This window comes from Triturus cristatus, chromosome 10, assembly GCF_964204655.1.
Source record: "Triturus cristatus chromosome 10, aTriCri1.1, whole genome shotgun sequence".
NCBI classification, from domain to species: domain Eukaryota; kingdom Metazoa; phylum Chordata; class Amphibia; order Caudata; family Salamandridae; genus Triturus; species Triturus cristatus.
This window is the reverse complement of record NC_140593.1, coordinates 493,509,321-493,532,093: the sequence shown is the minus strand read 5'-3', so window position 1 is coordinate 493,532,093 and position 22,773 is coordinate 493,509,321. Positions and strand designations below refer to the sequence as shown.

The 22,773-nt window shown below is 44.2% G+C and overlaps 1 protein-coding gene across 18 annotated transcripts in view; it reads right to left on the bottom strand.

Annotated features, from left to right (window-relative positions):
• Positions 1 to 22,773, bottom strand: part of DIP2C (DIP2 acetate--CoA ligase C (putative)) — a 1,028,010-nt gene that overhangs the window by 193,142 nt on the left and 812,095 nt on the right. For all 18 annotated transcript variants that reach the window (XM_085631929.1, XM_085631931.1, XM_085631933.1 and 15 more), the window contains 3 exons: positions 20,171 to 20,264; positions 19,530 to 19,649; positions 18,218 to 18,332 (listed from right to left, as the gene is read on the bottom strand). In XM_085631929.1, the coding sequence (XP_085488055.1) occupies positions 18,218 to 18,332; positions 19,530 to 19,649; positions 20,171 to 20,264 (329 nt within the window). The remainder of the gene's footprint in view (positions 1 to 18,217; positions 18,333 to 19,529; positions 19,650 to 20,170; positions 20,265 to 22,773) is intronic.

Below are 22,773 nucleotides of genomic sequence, written 5' to 3'. Positions count from 1 at the left end.
TGGACGAACGCCTCCGTCCTCAGACTGTCGTCCGATGGTGGTGCCTCTTCCTCTTGCGGTGGGTGCCTCGACAGGAAATCTGCCGGGCTGTTGGCTCCCGGGCGGAATACCAGTTGGAATGAGTAGGCTTGCAGCTGGACAGCCCACCGTTCAATCCAGGGCAGCGCTAACCTGTTCGACCCGCTGAACAACGGCAGTAGAGGCTTGTGGTCTGTTATGACTCTAAACGGATGACCAAACAGATACAGGTGAAAGTGCTGGCAGGTCCAACGAATGGCCAGGGCCTCGCGCTCAATCTGCGCGTATCGTGTCTCCGTTGGTGTTAGCGCCCGACTGGCGTACGCTACTGGCACATAGACTCCCTGCCGATCTTCTTGCAGAAGTACAGCGCCAAGCCCCACCGGGCTGGCGTCTACCACCAGCTTCGTCCAGGATGAAAGTATGCCATTGTCGTTTGGTCCAACAGCGCCTTCTTGACCCCTTGGAACGCGGCTTCCTCCCGTGGTGTCCAGGCCCATGGCGCCCCAGTTTTTGTTAGCTGCCTGAGTGGTTCTGACAGCGTGGCGAGATTCTGAAAGAACCGGCCGCAATATGTTGCCATGCCCAGGAAACTTCTGATTGCCGTTGGATTCTGCAGTACTGGAGCATTCCGGATCGCTGCCGCATTCCGAGGGTCCACTCTGAGCCCCTCCCTGGAGAACACGCACCCAAAGAAATCGATGGAACTTTGGTAGAACACACACTTCTTCCGGTGTAGAGTAAGGCCACAGTCCATTAATCGCTGTAGCGTGGCTCTCAGTCTGGCATGGTGTTCTTCGAGGCTTTGGGAGTATATTAGAATATCGTCGCTCAGGTTGATCACCCCGACGAGGCCAGACAGGGTTTCTTGGATCACATTCTGAAAAACCTCTGCCGCGGACGACACCCCGAAGTTGAGCCTGGTATACCTCCTCAACCCCACGTGCATTGAGAAGGTGGTGATATACCTGCTCTCCGGAGCTAACTCTAGCTGGTGGTATCCAGAGTTAAGGTCTAGTTTCGAGAACCACTGGGCTCCGTTTAAGTCCGCTACGATGTCGTCCATAGTCGGGGTCAAATGCCGCTCCCTTCGAATGGTTTGGTTGAGGAGCCGCATATCCACACATAAGCGAATGGTGCCCGGTTGTTTGGGCTTAGGCGCCACTACCAGGGGTGACACCCACGGTGTGGGTCCCGAAACTTTCTCTATGACCCCCATGTCTTCCAGGGTCTGCAGCTCTTGCTCCACCAACGGGCGGATGTGCAGCGGTATTCGTCGGTGTCGGAGCGCTCTCGGTTGGACACTACCGTCAGTATGCAGTTTCACCTGGAAGTTCTTGAGTTTTCCCAGCCCCGTGAAGAGTTGAGGGAATTCTTTCATGATGTCTTCCACGTGGTTTTCATGTACCTTTCTCGCAAAGAAAACCAGCTCCAGGTCTTCTGCCGTGTGGCATCCGATTAGCGTGCCTGTTCCACCTTCGGTGACATGGAATGTTGCTGTCAGTGTGCGAGCGTCGCTTGTGACCTCTACCTCAATCAAACCCCTCAATGGGAGCAGCTCTGTGCCCCCGTATGTGAAGATTGTGGTTCTGCATGGGACGAGCATTGGCTTGGGCTGCAGTATATCAAATTGGTGAGAGTCCATGACATTCACTGACGCTCCAGTGTCTATCAGAGCCTGTATGGGAAATCCATTGACACAAACTTGGCACATGGGAGGCGGTCGTCTTCTGTTGCCCGTGCGTCCTGTGAATGAAATGACGAATACATTGTCATCATCTTCCTAGTATGCTGTATCTATGGCCTTGTCTGGGGCCGCTCCTGGCTCTTGGTCTTCCAGTGTGAGGTGCTTCAGACTCCCTGGGCGTCCTCTGGGAGCGCTACCACGTGCTCTTCCCCCTTGCCCGTGACACACACTGGCATAGTGATTGGCTTTTCCGCACAGGCTTGCCCCCTCGCGGGACATCTTTCCTGGTCCCCGTGGTCGAACCTGCAGTATCCGCACCGGCCGCTGGGCCTGTGCCTCGTCGTTGGACTCCTCCTGGCCGCCGTTGGATGGCCTCTACCATCTCTTCCTTTATCCGCACCGGCTTGGTTGTCGGTGTCGCTGCCACTGACGTGTTACGTAATCTCACCGTCTCCATTTCCTCCGCGCATTTATCGGAGAGTTCGTGAGAGCGGGCTAGGATCAAAATCTCATCCAGGGAGATGCCTTGCTGACGCAGGATGAGGCGTCGCAGGGCCACTGCCTTGCACCCGGCGATCAACTGCGCTCTGTTTTCATCATTGTGGTCTATGCCCGTGCATGTGGCCGCCAGTTTTCTGAGTCTAGAGTAGAACATGTCCATCGTTTCCGTTTCCCCCTGACGAGCCTGTCGCAGTTTGAACTGTTCATAATCCGGGTTCATTTGGGGATCAAAGTATTTGTTCAGGGCGGCAATGGCGGCGTCATAATCGTCATCCGGTCCGATGTTGGGTAGCGACTCGAATAGCTCGTAGAGCTCATCGCCTCCGACATGCATGAGAAGTGACCGCTTCACTTTGCCGTTGTGTTCCCGAGTCCCTGTGAAGTAGTGGTTGAGGCGGCCCACCCATCGCTTCCATCTTGGCGCCGCGGTGGCCGGGTCGGCCAACTGGCTGAACGGCGTTAAGGACGTCACTGAGGCGTGCGAGTGAGGGGCCCTCGGGGAGGGAGCCTGGGCCGCTGGGTCATCAGCCATGTCGCTGCACTCAGTATCGCTGACTGCTGGGGCCTGGTGGTCTGAACCACTTCCAGACAAACGCTATTGCGCACAGAGGGTCTCCCTTGTGTGTCTGCGCAGGAACTGTCCCCTCCGTGTACAAGGTACGGGTGAGAGGTGCCTCCTCCGGTGTATGGGCCTTAGATGGGCTGCACTCAGGTGAGAGCTGCTTCCTCTGTGGTAGGGGCCTTATCTGCTCTTCACCCACCAATAAGGAGGGCGTAGCACCCTTTCCTGGGGGTATAGGCAAATGTCTCGATCTGGGGTTAACTGAGGCACCAAACCCCTTTTCCCCGGTGGAATCCACCTCCTTTTCTTTGCTTGAGGCCCCCACGTGCAGACAACCGCCCTCTGAGGCAAAAGGAACCCAAGCCACGTGCAGCCGACGCGCTGGCCAGGGCCGCCTGCTAGTGCGCGTGCGCGCTGCCTCACCGTCTGACTTGCTGACTTGCAGGGAATCGCGCTGCTCCACCTCCGCACACACTCCAGCGGGAGTCACGCAACGCTGCGGGTGGGCCGCCGGCACATGCTGTGAGCGGCTCCCGCGACAGGAATCGAACGGCCACACCTCGTGACGTGCACCACCTGGATCGGGTGCGTGCGCTTTCCAAGGGCGCCGGCAGCGCGGTGGGGCACGGCAATGCCACACCGCACCACTGCAGCGGGGGTTCGCAAAACACCTTCGTCGCCAGTGTAGTAGTTCTGGCACGGGGTATGCGGCCTACTACTGGGGAGCACTAAATTAGGGACACGACCACACTTGGCTATGATCCGGCCGTCAGGTCACGTGGAACCTGGGCCCGTTTATTATATACCCTGGGACCAAGCCCGGACACGAGGGGTGCGTGCGTCCGCTCGTTCTGGTAAAGGCCGGGTGGCACTCTATATAGCTCATGTACATGCATAGTAGTACACTCGTGAGGTGTACACTAGCCCATGTACGTGCAGAGTACCCTCGGGGAATGCACACCCGCCCATGTGCGTGCAGAGTACTATTGGGAAGTGCACATCCTCCCGTGTGTGCGTTCAGGCCTGGAACACTTATTTTCATAAATCCGGAGCGCACCACAAACTTACAGCTGCCCTTCAGCCCTGAGGCCCAAATGTGTGACACAGCATCACAAGCTGCCCATGAAAGAACGTGCATAGATGAACCACATCGATATAAATACCACTGAGACCACAAGCAAGGCTTGTAGGTGCAGGAGGACAGCGGAACCCAAGCAGGTGTGACGGCAGCCTGGTTATCTTGGATTAGTGAGTATGTTAGTCCGACCAAGACTGGAGAGATCGTTGACGACCTTTCCTCTTTATTTTCCTGCATTTGCATTAATAGAGTATGACCAAAAGGGACGTTACCCGTTTTGTCCTGCGAAGCACCACCCTGAACAAAATCAGTGTGAGAGACTTAGGTGCTTTTAAATGATCTTATGTCATTCACACCAGGCTCGAGCGCAGTATTTTGCCATTCCCAACAGCGTGATATATCTATGTGGTGATCAATGCCCTTGTCTACGATATGTGAATGCAGTGACAATATAACGGGCTTTTAGGCATTCATAGCATGCTGTGTGCAGTGCTTGTATGTTTTGTATCACCATTTAAAATGGGACAACACGTGTGAAAACAAAGTAGCAACTGTGCTGTTCTAATGTACCCATGTTAATGTCTGTAGTATTGTAATTATTACAATACTACAGACATTCTTATTTTCCAATTTTATATAGCGCGAACTGGACCCAAAGGTATTGGAGCACCTTGAGCACCAGTTACATTACAGAATAATGGTTTTGATTTTTTCAGCCACGGGGATATCAAGTGATTTGCATAGAATCACAGCATGTTGTTGAGGAGACACTTTGCATGCTTGCGTCTGTGGTTGAGTCTGCTTCAGTCAAGAGGGCTAGTGGGTAGCATTTGTCCGAGTCGAGAAACTTCAAGTGGCACAGGCCTGTCTGGAACTCTTTGATTTCCGCGATGCCCCAGCTGAACCCATCTAGACTCATCCGCTTGAGTATGCACAACCTGAATGAGAAGCATTTGCCACTTAATCCTTCATCTGCTGCATAATCTGCAGATTTTAAGAAAAAATTTCTTTCTAGCTCAAACGTATCAAAAGTTACTAAAACGTGGTGATGTGTTCGTACCTAGTGCAAAGGAGTGACAGATTGCACACCTTCCTTGACTCAATAAACATGGTCTGTTTTGGCGTTAATCCAATTCTGCGTGCAAACTGAAGCTAATGCCTTGCCCAGTGGCACGAAACTGAAAGTCCATACAGTGTGGGGCGACATCTTGCTTTTTTGCTGCATTCTTGAAGGAGGTCTGGATGGGCACATCTTGAATAGTTTAAGCTTTCTGAAAAGGCATGACCTCGCATGTGAACTAAGATGGAAAAGCGGTTAAAACATTTGCACACGTATGGATTAAATGTATAAAAATGGACAAAAGAATAATAGTGGTATATCAGAGTATACTTCGCTGTGCAACTGGGAATGGGGCGAGATGTCGCCCCACACTGTATGGACGTATCTAGTGCAAGACACTTCACAAAGGTTATCTAGGTGTGGATGGATGGGTTGTCGGACGGACTGGTTCCTGCCTGTGAAGGCTGAGGGGCGCTGTCTCATCTGTGAGAGGACCGTCTGTATTTGGTTCACTAAATTGTTATATTTTTATTTTCAGCACCTGGTAAAGCCTGACAGGCATTACCTAATTTTTGGGCCATTTTTGGGCGAAGAACAAGAGGCCCCAAACTCCTTTGCTGCTCTTTCACCCCGGCTACAACCCAGCAAACACCAGTGTTAAAGGTAAGGAAGCTGATGCTAGATTTTTTTACATTGCAGTTAGGGCTATGTATGTGCGCATGACGGAACCGCTCCGTCATGGCCCCGCCCGCACACGAAACCTTCAGCGTGGCGCGGAAATCCGCGCCGCGCTGAAGGGGTTAATATTGGTAAGGCCAGCATCAGCATGAATACAGTAGAACAGCTTCTTGCAAGGTCATTCTTTGGATGGACACATGAAGAGAAACTACATATAAAGCAATTAGGAGCTGATCGGCCTGACCTGAAACTACAACAAAGTACCCAGGACAGAGGAAAGACTTACAAACGTACATTCTCAAACACCTGGTACACAAAAGTTGATTGGCTTACAGGGTGTGCGTCAACAAATTCTCTGTTCTGCTTTCCCTGAATGCTGTTTGGTGGTGAATTGCCTTGGACAAAACAAGGAGTAACAGACTTGAAGCATCTGACTGACAAAATCAAGACGCATGCACACACAAGAATCCATATGGAAAACCTGACGAGACTAGGAATGTTGGGGGAGACACCGATTGAACACCACATAAACGACGCATACCGGAAAACAATACAGAAACACAATGAAGCAGTTGATAGGAATAGACACATACTATCAAAAATAATTTATTGTATTCGTTTCTGTGGTGGTTTCGAACTGGCATTGCGAGGCCATGATGAATCGGAAACTTCCTCAAATCCTGGAATATTCAGAGGCCTTGTGGATTTAATAGCAAGCATAGACCATGACATGGAAGCACATTTACCAAGTGCTACAGTCTTTAAGGGCACCTCTAAAACTATACAAAATGAACTCCTTGATTGTATGCTGCAAATATTGAGAAGCCATATTGTCCAAGAGGTGCAAAACACAGACTTTGTGGCTATTCAGGCTGATGACACCACTGATGTGGCCACAAAAACACAGTCCGTATTAGTCTTTCGGTACCTTGACAATGACAGTAAAGTTGTAGAGAGGTTCTATGGTTTCTCACATTTAAGAGACTCTAGTGCAGAAACCATTACTTCAGCTATACTGCTTGAACTGAAATTCATTTTTCCAGAGCGGTCTCAAAAAAAAAAACGTATCGCACAAAGCTATGATGGTGCATCCGTAATGAGTGGACGAATTGGTGGAGTACAGAAAAGAATTAGAGATGTGTACCCTAATGCTCATTATGTGCACTGTTACGCCCACCAACTTAATCTTATTATGCAACAGGCATTATCAAGGATATCCGAGACACAAATTTTCTTTCAGGATGTAGGAGGCATGGCAGCATTCTTCTCACGTTCCCCCAAAAGAACGGAAGCACTTCAAGAGATTGTGGACAAAAGGCTTCCCAAGGGGATCCTCAACTCATTGGAACTTTAACATCCGTACAGGCAACCTAATATATAAACATAGGGAGGACCTTGAGAAATGTTTTGAGGCCATAGAAGCCAATGATGCCTTTGATTACAAAAGTCAGACTGAAGCCCGTGGCTTTGCTAGAACACTACAAGACAGAGAGTTTCAGTTTGTTCTGTTTTTATTTCAAGAAATAATGTATTTTGTTGACATGTTATACAACCAGTTACAAGCACGAGCCATAGATACTGTCTCTGTGCAAAGAGATACCAGAATGTTTGTCACCAACATGAGCATAGTGAGAGATGGGGTTGACAATTTAGACCGGAAACTGCCAGAGCATTCTACTTTTGCAAACCGCAGGAAAAACATCAGCAGTCTGGTCCGAATTGCAGACGGGATATGTGACATTATAATTGAGCATGCACAAGAACGTTTTTCTTTCACTAAACATTTGGTGAGTGTCGCATTATTGCAAAGTGAACACTTTGCAAAATATGATCAATCCTTCCCTGAAGAAGCTCTGAATGATGCTGTGGAAGCTTATCCTATGCTCAACAAGAGGACCTGAAAACTGAGTTGACTGTACTGTACGGAATGAGTGTATACCGGAAGTCCACTGGTGCCATTTCTTTGCTGGCTTTAATACAGAAACATAATATGGAAAAGTCACTTACAAAGACAGTGGCTTTACTAAAAATTGTCATTACCGCTCCTATGACAACTGCAGAGTCGGAACAATGTTTTTCCACCTTAAACAGAATTAAGACATTCCGGAGAAACACAATGATTGAGGAAAGACTGAATGCTTTAGCAATGCTCTCTATAGAGAGCGACCTAGTTAAAAGAATCCCAGACTTTAACATTCAAGTTATTGAAAAGTTTGCTGCTCTTAAAGACAGGCGTGCTGATTTTAACTACAAAAAGTGAACAATGTTGAATGCTGCAAGTTTGCGACCTGTTTAGTGGTTTGTTAAATAAAAAACATCTGTGAGGTACTAAAAATGCATTGTATATCTAAGTCTGTTATGAAGCTCTGTGGTTATTCTGAATAAGCAGCTATCTATGTTATATGACATCTCTTCATTAATGTAATTACTGCACTTTCACAATTGCTTTATTAATCTTCCTGCTTTCTCAAATTTGCTTGAAAATGCATCATTTCTCCACTCTTTTTTCAAAATTTTCTCAGTGGGAGAACCCCCCCCAATCCTCCTTAGGTTGTTCGGGCTCGGTGCAGTATGAAAATCATTTTATGCCTCGCCACTTTCAAATGTCACCACCTGCCACTGCAGGAAATGCATACATGCGAGTGCCAAAATTTTGCCTTGGATGCTTCCCAATAGGCTGGGGGTTCCCCATATGTCACAAATTACCTCCTCTAGGCAATGGATAGCATTTTACCATTGGTATTCTCATAACCTGGGCGCCCTCTCTTATTCCAAGAATTACCTCCAATATATTTTGCCTCAGGTACCCGCATATGCTAAGAATTATTTTCAATATGCAAGGGCCTGTATTCTTCCATGGGTAACATACCCCACCCTTATGACATCGGTGCGCGCCCACAAAAAGGCTAGAATTACCTCCACTATGTGAGGGCCAGCAGCATACGCACTAGCATAATACAAACACTCAAATACACTTACATTCACACACTAGCAAACCCACCAACACTTTCTCCCACTGCCTCTCGCACACATACTTGCAGATACACACACAAATTATGGCACAAATACACATTCTCAGACTTGCTCACACACGCCATAATTCTCACTTCCATTTTTCCAATCCACGTCTCGAGTTGCAAGGAAGTTGTTTCTCGTATTATACATGTAATGTCTGTAAGTGAAGCATAGTAAAAACATTTTTTTGTATACTGTTGAAAAGACAAAACCAATGGCATTGTAAATGCTTGTTTTCAAGCATGATGTGAATGAAATAGTGCACATCCATAAAATAGATGAACAAGGATTATTTTGGTTTTACATGAGGATCAAGAACTATCGATATTACAAGTGGGTTAGGTTATATTATATATGTTAAAACCACAGGGTGTGAGTTCGAGTTTGGCGGACATAGCACTCTGTTGCAAAAATAAAATTAAAAAAAAAGCAATCTGAGCATCCATTCTAAATAGGGCAGACAATAGGAGGTCTTAGCTCCGAGGGCTCCTATTCCGTTGGAGGAAATTTAACATCAGAATAAATTTAACTCTGCTAGTGTACAACTTGCGTTCCGCTGGAATCAAAATTGGGTGGCTGGATCTTGAGATTGGTGGACAGGGTACTCCGTTGCGAGAGAATACCCTGTTTGCCAAATTCTAAATCAGCCCCAGAGGCCCACTTAATTCAGATCAGGACTCTTTTCCTAATGGGAACAGCCCATTCCGAACCTTGGTCATCTCCCTCATTCACCCTATGGCCCACTGCTTTAGTTAGGAAACTTGAGCTTCACGCCTCCCGAACCTCACTGATATAACTACCCCTCTGGAGAGAGCTGAGCCCACTTCAGCATCAACCCTCCCACCCTCAACATATTCCCCTCTCCGCCATGGGAGAACTGGGATTATGTACAAGGTCCACAAATGACAAAATTGCTAATCAGTTGAGTTTTATTTCTAGTTAGTCCTGCCTTGTCTGCTGGAGTCACTGCATGGTATGACAGCTGAATGTGCAAAAGCGGTAAGTGTTTTTAAAGGGAAGGTTGTCTGTTTATTCATACCACAGTCTTATTTTGTCTTTGCATTTATTTTGAAGGTTTTTTGAAGACTTTACTCCTATCAACAAGATTAGCCGGGCGAACCATCCTCCATATTCAAGTGTTCGTCCCTTCTCCCCAGTCTCACTCCCTCTTATATCTGCACGATTTCAGGTAACCTTATTTTTTTCATGGTTTCAAGCCTGGGTGAGAGGAAAGGACGGAGAGCTTAAGGGCGCCCCTTCCCATGACATCGTCCCTGATCGAGCCTAGATGGCTCTTGGGAAAGGACTCTTGTTTTTCGTTGGTTCATCCTTCCCTGAACCACAGCATCAGCCTCCCTTCACTTCTCCTCCAACATAACCACAATGCTGCAACAGGAAAACCGATATACGTTTTGGTTCTTTATTTCCTAAGGCAACCATAACCGTGAACTACGTTTTCACCATTTATGCGTGGACTAGACAACTCATCTATTGGGGGCATTTGAGGTTTGACTTTGGATATGCCTTCTCCACGTCTAGGTGGCAGGGAGGGATAATTTTTGCATACACAAATTGAAATGCTATCACTCGCAATCTTTTGGATATCAGTTTCAGACAGTGAAGACCGGACTCTTCTCAAGATGATATCCCAATAACTAGGCCTAACCACCGCTTTGTTACGCTGGTTGTACATTGCCCATTTTTTGTCTCTCTGTCTCCTCTATCTGGACCCCTCAGATCATTTACTAAGGCTGGCGGAATCATGGCTACTGTTCTGCAGGTCCTGGCTAGACTTCAATTAACAGGGTATATAATTTCCATCCATCTGGGCTGATCCTGGTCACACCTAGAACTCCTCAGTAGTTGTTCCTCTGTTCTGCATTGTGCATGCATGAAGGCTGATTGTAGAACAGTTTGCAATTGGTTTTTCCTTCCCTGTTACACCTGGATGGACTCTTCAGCTACATGACACAGGATTTCTATGTGTTTTATGTGTTGCTCTGATGTATACGCTGCTAAAAACATATGTTGCTAACTTCATTATCTGTTGTGTCTGACTTTTTAATCTTTAAAAAATATCTTTGTTACTTTTTTTCGGACGGCATTGCTTCACGCTGATTGATTGGTCTAAACCAGCCAGAGGCGAGACCGGGAGAAGCCAGTTGAGCCCCCCTGGGTACTTCATTCAGGCGGTAGCGCGGACGTGCCGCTGGCGCACCAAAGGCAAGCCCGCCTGCACGTCGCCAGGTACTCTGCCCCTCTGAACACCCACAGGTTGGTCTATTCGCAGGAGGAGCTTTTATCTCTCAGACTGTGCGTTTCTTCGTGTAATGAGCATGGCTGGGCCCCAGTGGAACAATCCTTCCACTAAATAAGGTGCATTTCAAAACCAGCGTCGCTGGTTCCAACACGGAGTCTCCCCCGGACCCCAACACAGTGTACAAATTCCTTATTCTTAAATTGCCGCTCCTTGGTCAAACACCATGCTGAAGTGTTTGACCTGCTACAAGATAAGGATCCAGATATTCTGTTCCTAGCAGACACCCGGCTCACTCTAGACACCTGGTTTGGCCCTCCCCCCGGCTACGCAATGAAGAATTTTAACAGAGCAGTAAAGGAGGGGGGATTGCAGTCATTTTTAAAGAGCCCTATACATGTAGCTTTACACTATTCCCAACTGCGAAACGCTCTTTTAAAAATTGCGCATCCAGGTGCCACACATTCTGCTGGGAATCTTCTTGACCTTGTCTTCTCCAAACATTTCTTTGTTAAAGGTCGATCCTCCGCTCCCTATGCCATGGTCTGACAATTTTCTAATTTTTATATCATTGCATTCTGAAGGCGCTAAACTGCCTGTCCACCACAACCCTAATTTTAGGCACCCATGGTCCAAGCTCAACTTTGGCAATTTCTGCGACCTCCTACGTATGCAGAGTCCTCAACTAACCACCAACATGGAAGTAGCCAATAGTCTCTTCCATAAATGGCTCATGCATGACCTCTAAAGGTGCATCCCGGCTAAACTGATCTACAGCAAGAGAACTCAGGCCAGTCCTTGGTTCAACGAGGCTTTGACCTTGGCTAAAAAGAACTGCAACATTCTTGAACACACCTGGAGACGCTCTGATGAACCCTCCGCTAAAATAAGATATAGAGCTGCCATTAAGACATATCACAAACTTATTCGGAAATCTAGGGCCGAGCACTATGTTAAGGAAATAAACAGTAACAACTCCACTAAAATCATCTTTTCTTTCTTGAAGGGTCTTTTGAAACCCTCATTGGCAGCAGAGCCTATCATCACCTCCAACACACAATGCGAGGAACTGGCAGAGTATTTTACCAAAAAGGTGGAACTCATTAATTCAAACTTTGCCTCTGACATCAGGGCCTCCTGTCTAGAGGTGCCTAGGAGTCGCCCCCGCCTCAGCTGCGCTCTTTCCCCTGCTGTCTCTTGGGGAGCTCCAAATTCTCTGCAATAAAGTAAAATCAGGCTCCCCTGCCGATCCCCTTAAGCCAGAACTGTTTCTTAAGTGTCAGGACTGTCTTTTCCCAGTATGTCTAGAATTGATAAATCACTATCATTGGCGTCAGTACCGACTGCATGGAAACATGCTAGTTATCCCTCTTTTGAAAAAAACGGCGCTGGAGGCCTCCAAACCAGAAAACCTCCGTCTCATCTTCCTTCTACCCTATCTTGCCAAAGTTACCAAGTCTCATATTAATGATACTCTAACCAAGTTTTTAGAGTCCAATTCTATCTTAGACTCTTCTCAAAACGGCTTTAGACCACAACATCGCACTGAGGCTGCGCTGCTGGCTGTCACCGAGCATCTACAGGGCTCTTTAGATCAGGGAATTTCCGCTGCTCTAATTTTGCTTGATTTAAGCACCACCTGTGACACTGCATGTCATAGTATTCTGATGCGACACTTACAGGAGATAGGCATTGGTGGACCGGCATTAACCTGGTTCACGTCCGTTTTAGCTGAAAGATCTTTTCAGGTCGTCCTACAACTCCCAAGTACACACACTGCGACATGGGGTCCCCCAGTGCTCTGCACAGAGCCCTACACCTTTTAATATCGATATCCAAGCACTAGCTCAGGTTGCTAAGGCTCGTGGCATCACTCGGATATCCTATGCAGATGATACTCAGCTTGTCTTTTCCAACTTGTTTAGTCAGAATCTGGTCAAATTCCAAGACAATATGGTGGCCATTGCTGAGTGGATGATGGCCAACTGCCTACAGTTAAACTCAGGCAAATCAGAAATTCTTCTCCTAGGGCGAGATATCCAACAATGGAATGACCATTGGCAGCCCTCCACTTTAGGGCCTCCTCCCAGCCCAAAAGAGTGGTAAAAGAATGTGGCCATCTGGATTGACATCGCTCTTACTTTTGAAGTGCAGGCGAAATAGGTGGCAGGTGTATGTTTTGGACTCCTACGAGGGCTAAAACCCTTCTTGGGATTTTTTATTCCCAGACTCGCCAAGTTATTACCCAGATGACCATACTGTCTAGACTGGAATACTGCAATGCGCTGCATTTAGGATCCATCAAAACAGCAACCGAAAGACTACAGATGGCCCAAAATGCTGCGGCACGGATACTATTTGCCAACCCTAAGTTTTTACTCCGTTTCCAGCTTTATCCACAGCCTGCACTGGCTCCTTGTGGACAAGAGAATCAATTTTAAGGTTCTATGTATGGCTCACAAAATGTTGAACTCTCAGGAGCCTTCTATTTTTTCCAAGCTGCTCCACCCTTATGTTCCTGTGCGAGTCCTGCGCTCAGCCAACCTGCATTTGGCCTGTGTCCCGCATGTAAAAAGAGCAAGTGCCGGAGGGCGCTCTTTCTGTGCCAGAGCCACTGCCCTCTGGAACGCACTACCTCTGTCCATCAGGAGCACTCAGAATCACTGGGCTTTCAGAAAAACCTTGAAAATCTTTCCATTCTCCACCTAATTCCTCTTTCCTTCTCTTGCTAACCTTTCTAAGACTAACGCTGGGATGCCCCGTTGCTGGGACAGTCATGCGCTTCACAAATATCCTAACATAACATGGCTGGTTACATAATGATGCTCCTTGTTCGCCTGACAGTGACCCATCAAAACATTATTGCTGGTTGTACAATTCCTATTCTTGTGCCAGCCAATCCCAGTTGCACTCTGCACAGCACATATTATGACTGGCTGTAAAATCTGCATTCCTATGGGTATCTCCATGTCACGTATGGGTGTGACTCTCAAAGTATATACAGTGGCTTCTTGCACAATGGTTGCTCCTCTGTCGTGGACTCATCAGAACACATATTGTGGATGGCTGCACAATGCCCATTCCTATGGGCTGCTCCCTGTCTTACCTGGATGGGCCTCTCATGCATAGTATGACAGATCGTATAATGATTGCTTCCCTCTCGCTCCACAGTTGACACATTAAAGCATATGCTATAGCAGGTTGCCCATCCCTTTGGGTCACTCCCTGCTGCTCCTGGGTGCATAATTGAGAGTCCTCTAGATTGCTCCTCTTCCTCTCCTGTGTGATCTTTGCTGTATGATATATACAGCAAAGATCATTTGTTGTATACATCATTACTGGCCCAGTTCCAGCGGATATTGGGTATACCATATTGTTTTGTAATTACATGATTCAGATTGAGCAGTATCTATAATAGAGGGTGAACCCCCCCCCCCCCAAAACAGAGTGTCTTCTTTGACACCTAGAAACTTCCTAATCTTATGTTCAATGTGTTCTAAACTATATGATCACGCTTTTCTCATGCTTTTATCGTACATCCATGCATAGGTGCTGCTACGTATTTGCTGTGACTCAGATTGATATATATAACAAAGATCAGACTGATCAATGAAGCTCTGAAAGGGAAACACACAAAAATAGAAAACACCCCATAATCATTAAATCATACAGTGACCAGGATGACTTGGTTGCTAACAAAGTTTTATACTGATGAGGATTAATCGACTGGCTTGTTTTAAAAATCGCAATTACAGTGACTGCTTCGCCGTGACAAGGTGTATAAAGTGCTCAAGGTAGTCCTAGTGAAGTGAAGGGAAAGTGGAGGATGGAACTTTCAAAATCCACAAAATCCACAATACTTCAAGAGTTAGATTGACCTGTCTAACATAGTTTTTAAGAGACTAACTGAAACTGCTTAAGCGATGGGATGCCATAAATGCATGATAAGCTTGTCCGCTGTTGGGCTTTAGTACAGGTCCGAAGTGTAAGAAAAGTCGACGTTTCGACCCCAGATAATATACCGTGTCATGAAGGAGCAACCACTGTAATTGCGATTTGTAAAACAAGCCAATCAATTAATATTTGTCAATATAAAACTTTGTTGACAACCAAGTCATCCTGGTCATTGTATGATTTAATGATTATGGGGTGTTTTCTATTTTTCCCTTTTCAGAGGTTCATCAGTTGGATCTTTGCTGTATATATAATTATTGGCCCAGTTCCTGCTGATATTGGGTATACCCTATTGTTTTGCAATTACGTGACTCAGATTGAGCAGTTCCTGACATATGCACAACACAAAACACTTCCCAATTATGCTACATAGCTCTCTCACACACACACTTTATTCATCCATACAATATCAAATGCATAAGCATCCTATCTCTCTCCTTTTTGCTATAAATTCACACACCTGTGTAGTGACAAAACATAATAAGCCTACATCTCTGGACCCAGGCAGATAATCATCAACTGCACAGAGGCCACATGACACGGATCTTCCATTCGTAACCCTCCCACAGAGTAGCATGCGGGTAATTCAGCATATGCCCACCATTCCTCATCAGGGGTATGAAGCTATAAAAAAAAATTAGCATACAATACTCAGCTTCTTTATGAGACCATCTTCGCTTTTCTCCTGACAAGCAAAAATGGTCTAAGTTCTAACCAACAACATGACTGCAGCTTGTTCCAATCAAAATCAAAGTATTCCCAGGGTAGGAAGAGGCTCAGGACAAAATTGTATATATATATATAAAGGTTTCTGTGTGCATCTTTAATCATACAGTTTACACTATCAGTAACGGTACCTTGCTCGAGCGTATAACTTGCCTCAGGGCTCAGTCATCACACAGGACTCGGTTGACAGCCTTTTCAGATGCTGATACCATATTATAAGCCCTCAGTAGCTTTATACAAACAGATATCCCAGAGTTACTGCCATTTATGCAATAGTTCCAATATGTTTGCACAATGCATCCCATAGTAGAAGGCATACATGTATGTTCCAATACAATTCAACTCAAATGTGACAGCGGCTGACAAGGCATACTGAGGAAAAGTTATTTTACGGCGTGAAACTGGTATTTAATACAATTTGGGATTTGTTCTCATCTTAGTGCTAGAGGTATATATTTGAACCAAGGCATGCTTTCAGCAGGTCTGCCTATTTTTTATGCAAGAGGAAACAAAACTTAGTTCTTGCCAACTCTAAAATTAAATGAATGTAAAGTATTATTCCTAATGTAATTTTTCTTTTGTTTTTTAGATAGTAAATGATACTTTCTGCATCACAGCTGATGCCCCTGTTCACGGGGTACCCTTTTCTCTAAATGACATTCTTCTTCTTTGTAAACACCAAACAGTCATTGGTTATCATACTGGCCTTCCATAGAATGAAAGTGTAAATTGCCTTGGGGAATAGGAGCGAAAACATGATCTCAAGAGTGAGGGCTGGTAGAGAAGAGAAGCTTTCAAGCTATTGTACAGTATTCTCTACAAACATGGACGCGGCTGAAGTGTCTCACCTCGACCTGCTGCTGTTAGACACACATATTTGGCTGTCAAAACAGGAGTAGATGATAATGTTATCTGAACTGATCTCATCTTTCTTACATCTAAACATCATAACAATTTCAGGGATGGCTAATTGCATACTGTGTCAAAGTTTTAAAATGTCAAGTATCATGTCTGCGAGATGTTAGGATGCTGGTCAGGGCACGACCAATACAACAGTGAGTTAATCGGCAACAAAACTCCCTAAAACTGGCAACGATCCTACTTTTACATATATATAAAGAAAATCAATGTTTTCAATGTCTTTCCTTTCCCAGAGTTATATGTAACTATCCTGTATCAAAGGCAAAATGTTGAATTACTTGCTGTGGGTAACCTTTTTAACGATAAAGAACCCTGGGGACAGAAATTTAAAACTATGAAAAAGGACAGGAATAAGTCCAAAGACTAATTATTGACCCCAAACAAGAGAGAAGTAGAAAAAAATCTTATTAGCATGTTTGCTAATAAGCATTGGAAGAGAGGGATCAGCTGCTCACAAGTCCATACACCATACGTATTCACTGTGAAGGAACGGGAGAAGAAATGCCTTTTCCATGTGACCTGAATTTATCCTAAAGTTTTGACCCTAAGAAGCATATTTTGATGAGGCATAATAAAGTAAACCCATGTGTAAATCCCGGTTGTGGTCAACTGAACAACATCACAACCACTAGCTTATGTCACCATGAAACATTTTAATTGACAGGTCAACCAAGGCTAAAGATGGCAGCCAGAACTACAACATCACAGACCTAAGAACCCAGCTGGTGTAAAATAAGCAAAACAGGATGCTTTGTGGCATAGCTCCGTAACTGAAGCTGCTAGTTCCAAGAGACAATAATGTCTAGATGACCACAGCTCTGAGCCACACAGAGAATCTGTGCGTGTAGATACAAATGATGTTCATATTTTCCTTTAGTAGTTTGTTTCCAGGGAGAGTCCATTAATACATGAAACATCTGAAGTGTAAATAAGAAAAAAACACAAGAGACAAATGACTAAATATCACCTCCTGCTCACACAACTAAGACAAAGAATTGCTATAACAGAACATTCAGGGACAGTGAATGGATACAAACCAGATGAACAGTCAATGAGCAGGTTCGAAATCAGCACTAATGCTTGGTGTGTAAACTAGATTAGTAACACCATTAGGAAGGTGCGGGAGTATACTCAGTGAAGCTGCTTTTTGGGCATCGCAATCTTTGCAAATGGCGAGCTCTGTCTCAGCTTTGAAAATAACCCTTTTTCCACACATATGCCTACTGAAGTTCCCAAGTACCAACAAAAATATCCTGACAGAGGAAAACCTTTCTGGTCTTAAACACCTGAACAGGACAACGCAGGAAATGAAGTTTGCAATTTCTGTACACTCTATCCGACAACTGAACCTTAAAGCTAACCTCTACCTGCAGTCTATGCACTTTCTTACCATGGGGCTTTGTGTAAGAAGCCCAATAACTGTCAGCAGAAATTCAAAGAGAGTATTGTGCAAACAAGCAAAGCACTGTAAACTGTCACACCAAGAGCAGTCTTGTTGTGTTGTCAAAACACTAGCTGTGTCGGTTTCCAGCTATAAAAATACCACAATGTATCAGATAATCCGGCATTAGATTTATGTTATGCTGCTGGTTATCGCAACAGAAACTCAAAGTTTTTGAAAGGCGGATTACTAAAGAATTTTGAAGTTAACCTAAGAGAAGAGAAGTTGGCATTTTAGGGTATGGCCCAAGAGTGCAACACATTGAAATCCACACGGTTGTAAACAACGCAACAGTCTATATTTCTAGAAAATACATTACCTTCGAATGGCCACCGTGAGTGCCTCTGGTGAACTCGCACAGGGACAAATGACCTCCTGCCGCAAGCCTTTACTTTGGAAGACGTTTAGAAATGCATCACACGAGGAAATGGACCCTGGATAAAAACAAAAAGATGCAAAATATCAAACTCAACAGCAAATCCTTAGTCTTCATAAGCAGGCTGAGCAACACCAAACAGCAAAAGCACAGGGCTTATTATATGGAAAACACACAAAAAACTGCAATGGCCATCCAAACAAGACACCATTACCACAAAATTAATTGAGAAGTGCATCAGGAATTACCTCGTCACTCATTGCTTCCAAATTCACTTTACTCTCATGCAGACAATGCAATATTTTCAGATACTCAATAACCTCCATTTCCCTATTGACTTACTCCCACACTTCATTACACTATTTTGCGGTTTTCATTATCTCCTCTTATTTGTGAGATTCATCAGACCAGGTTTCGTCTGTTAATGCCGTCTGAGCACCTGAAGTCTTTCCTATCCGTTATGATCAACTGACCAATTAACAAATGTATATATTTTCCAAAAATTACATAATTGTGGGACATTTTAGCTCTTGATACTTAGCCAATATCCTTCTTACTTCCCTTCCTTTGAGTCAAACCTTCCCCAACATCGATCCTAAAGCGTGGAATGACCTGACACTACACATCAGACCCTCCTCCTCTTCACTTCTTGCTTTCCACAAGAACTTGAAGACCTGGCTTTTCGAGTTGTCCCATTAGGTCCCTAGATGTGCCTAGAATCAGACCTGCTCAGCGCCAGGATACCCTCCCAGGTGATAGTGCGATCCACAAATCTGCACAACATAACACAATACCTTACTTCCTTTACTTTACATGATACCTGAACAGCATAATCATTTTCGCTTTGAACTACTGTGTGGAGTGGAGGGGGTCTTCTAAAGTAATCATATTTTTTTACACACGAAGAAAACGTAACCCAACAGACTAAACGGCCGTGTTCCACTTAGGACACAGGAGGTTTGGGAAAATCACTGTCATAGGCCTGAACAGGACACAAGTCAAAAGAAAATTTATATAAAGAGAATGTAGAATTATACCAGGTGATAAGAAAAAGTCAGTGTGAATCAATCTCAATATACCTTAGGCAAAAAGATATTCGTTTTACAGTGTATTAACGAGAAATAAATGTCATAATACTGGCAGTTAATGGCAAATTCACAAAGCTTTGATTAAGACCTGTACCCTTTGTGAGTGACATGAACGCGCCTGCACTGTTCCAGAGCGGCTTTTGTTTCTGCATAAGTTTTCCACTTACAGGGATTCGCTCCATCTGCCACTATCAGCATCCGCAGCGAGGAAAGGTTGATGTCTCTTTGATCCCGATGGGCTACTAGCGCCCAATGCATATCTCTGGATTTCACGCAAGCGACTTTTGCTAAAAAAAATTAAAAAAATACATAAAATAAGGTACTGTATTGACCTAAGTAACAGTGCTACAAAATCAGAAATACATTAGCCTGACTATTTTAGTGCCTAATTATTCTTTTTCACTTGATCCCAAACAGCATAGAACAAACCTACAAAAATAACCATTACAGAAGCACTAGACAAAATCTGTGCCAGAGACACGTGGACTGCTGTAACGGTGATGATGCAAGCAGTGGTACAGAAAAAGTTATTATTATGCACTAACTACCCTTGGGTTGCCATGGAAGCTACGGAGAATAAATAATTCTTTGCAGCACCCCTGCAGACTGTTTTCCAAGAATACCTGCACATTCAGAGATCTGGTGGCAAGCCTCGAATTTCCAATCGATTTTTAAAAAGGTCACACAGGAACTGCTGTGTTGGTATAGTGGTAACATGGGGGACGCTATGACTGCAGCCCAGAAAATACCATAATCATTTTTTCAACTGCTTGCTTAAATAAAAAAAAAACAAGATTCTACATCTTACCTTTGTACTGGCACACTTTCTGGATCCACGAAAGGGGATTTACCTTCATTAAGGAATATGGAATGCTTATAACATGCATCATGTTCATGACACTCTGAAATAAAATGGAAAGACATCTGTTTTTTCACCAATCATGTGCAGCCAGCTTCTTCCATTTCAGGTAATGTGAGCTGGTATTCCCCTCTCTGGATTACTCTTTGCCTAAAGCTGTGGAGCTCAAGGTTTCCTTTACAAAAGAAATGCTTGTTTGCATTCGACGAGTACTCTCCAAGCACACCACAGTCTTTCAACTTCCTGAACTGCACAAGACTTCCCTGAGGGAGGTGCTACACTGGTGAGCTCTGCTGCAGAACAACCTCCAGCCAAGCCCACACACCCCAGAGCGAAAGGGGAGGAATTCAAGTAATTAATTTTGACAACAAAGAAAGCAAGCGTTGCCAATGGCAGTGTTTAATTTAGCTAGAGACAGTTATTAGCCAGGTTGAGATTAATTTTCAACTGCTATTACTTCTACCCTAGGTGACAATTTTTGTTTACTCAACTGGCACTTATGAAATGGAGGTAGCTCATTAGTACCTCAGCGAGGTCAACAGGTTGAGGCATTGAGTGACTTTCTGTTATGGTACTGCACATAATTACACTGGGCATTGGAATAGTGTGACCGCGTTCATTACTATGACCTCTTACCAGCACACTTACACGCAGTACTGTTAAATTCTGCTGCAAATTAACAAGAAATCGTGTATGTACCATGGAGCGCATCCACTCCCTAATAAGTGTGTTTATCAGAAGAGTGCAGCAAATTCACTGACCATCTTCAGGTCCGCATTCATTAACACCATGGCTAGAAGGTGACTAAAGAGCACGCAGCGTTAAGCAAACAGAGCTGCCATGTCCCCTGATCCAAGCTAAGGCACACAATTAAAGTACCATGATTCAGAAAAAGGTAGCAAAAAATATAGGAGTTCAAGGTTTTTAACTCAAGAAAACATTGACGGTGCATTTTTAAATAATATCGAGAAAATAATACAGTTTATAATAAATATGCAGAATTAACATGAAGGCTATAACAAAAAAAAATGTGTTTAAATGCAAAAAGTGCACTAAGCAACCATGTTTACTTGTACTAGGCCTCGACTAGAATTGCTGAAACACGCATAAAATGTTTCTTTCCTGACCTCTCCAAGAACATGTTTTTAAAAAAATAAATAATAGTTGCATTAATGTTTTCATTTAAACTCTGCAAGATGTTTCTACTTACACAAAGAACACTATCTCATGATTAGTTTTTGTCATTTGTTTGAGGTAATGAAGACTGTCATACATAGTGAAAAAAGCATTTTTAAATGTGAACTTGACCTTTATAACGTACTTGGTTTTTTTCTCCAATGAATTCTTTTATGCTCAATGTTTTCTTGTTGTCAATACAGATGTTTCGGTTTCTACATAGATCATGGTTAGCAAAACGTACAATTTGATATTTAGAAGGTTAAACGTGTAGTTTAAGATGTGGGAAAGCAGTCTCGAATGAGCAAATACCCACATGAACTTAGAAAGATGCAACATACTTCAAACTTGACATTGCTGTCTGTGTACTATTGTATTCCAGAGAGTAGAAGAGAGGTCCTGTTCCCAGGAAAGCAGCGAAAGCAGACTGGCTGACAGGAGAGGAAGAAGCAACACGATGCAAAGCTTCAGAATGTGTTGTATATAATAATGCTTGTTGCTATTCCATGTTGCTCTAAGCCTCTACTGAATTTCTTGAACCTCTCTTTATGGGAAGTTCTGCTTTGACTGATTTTTGATTTATTGAATTGCTTTTATATCCCGAAGCTCTATGCTTGAACTCTCACTCTCGAACTGGAACTCTTTATGGGTTCTGACTGACACCATTCTCCCCGATTCCTAGAATAGGGATTATTTTCTTTTATGGAACACGCTTAATGCCATTTATTAGGATTTATTAACCATTTTTGATTATCAATTTCTGTAACAAATTTGATTAATTGAGATTGAAAAGAATAACTTGTATACTTTAAATAAAGATGACTTTCTAAAAGATCAAAATAATAAACCTTTTAATTCATACCAAACTCATTATTGACTGAAATTAGATTAAAATTGTGATATATTGCTCCTGATCTTCTCTAAAACGATGGCAAAGATCCATTTGACCCCACAAATTACAGAGTGGGAATTAACCCATGAGATGGTGAACTGAGAAACGTTAAGAATTGTGTACCGATTCCCGCTCCAGCAACATTCACTTTCCTCATGCATTAACAAGTTGAAAAAATCCTTCACAACGCCAACTTTGTTTTATGAGAAAATGCCCTTACTCTCAATTTCAAACAAAGTTCATGGGAAAGGTATTCACTCTAATCATTTGACGTAACCCAGCCTGTAAAATATCATTAACATGTTTGCCACTGCTTTTGGAAAAAGAAATACATACATTACTATGGAAACCGATACCCAACTATAACTATATGTATACTAATTGCACTGAATACATAAGAGAAAAGGTCAATCTAAAAAGTCATTTTAAGTGTCTTTTTGTTGAGATGCCTATCAAAACTTGGTGGCTGCCAGGAATGCATTTG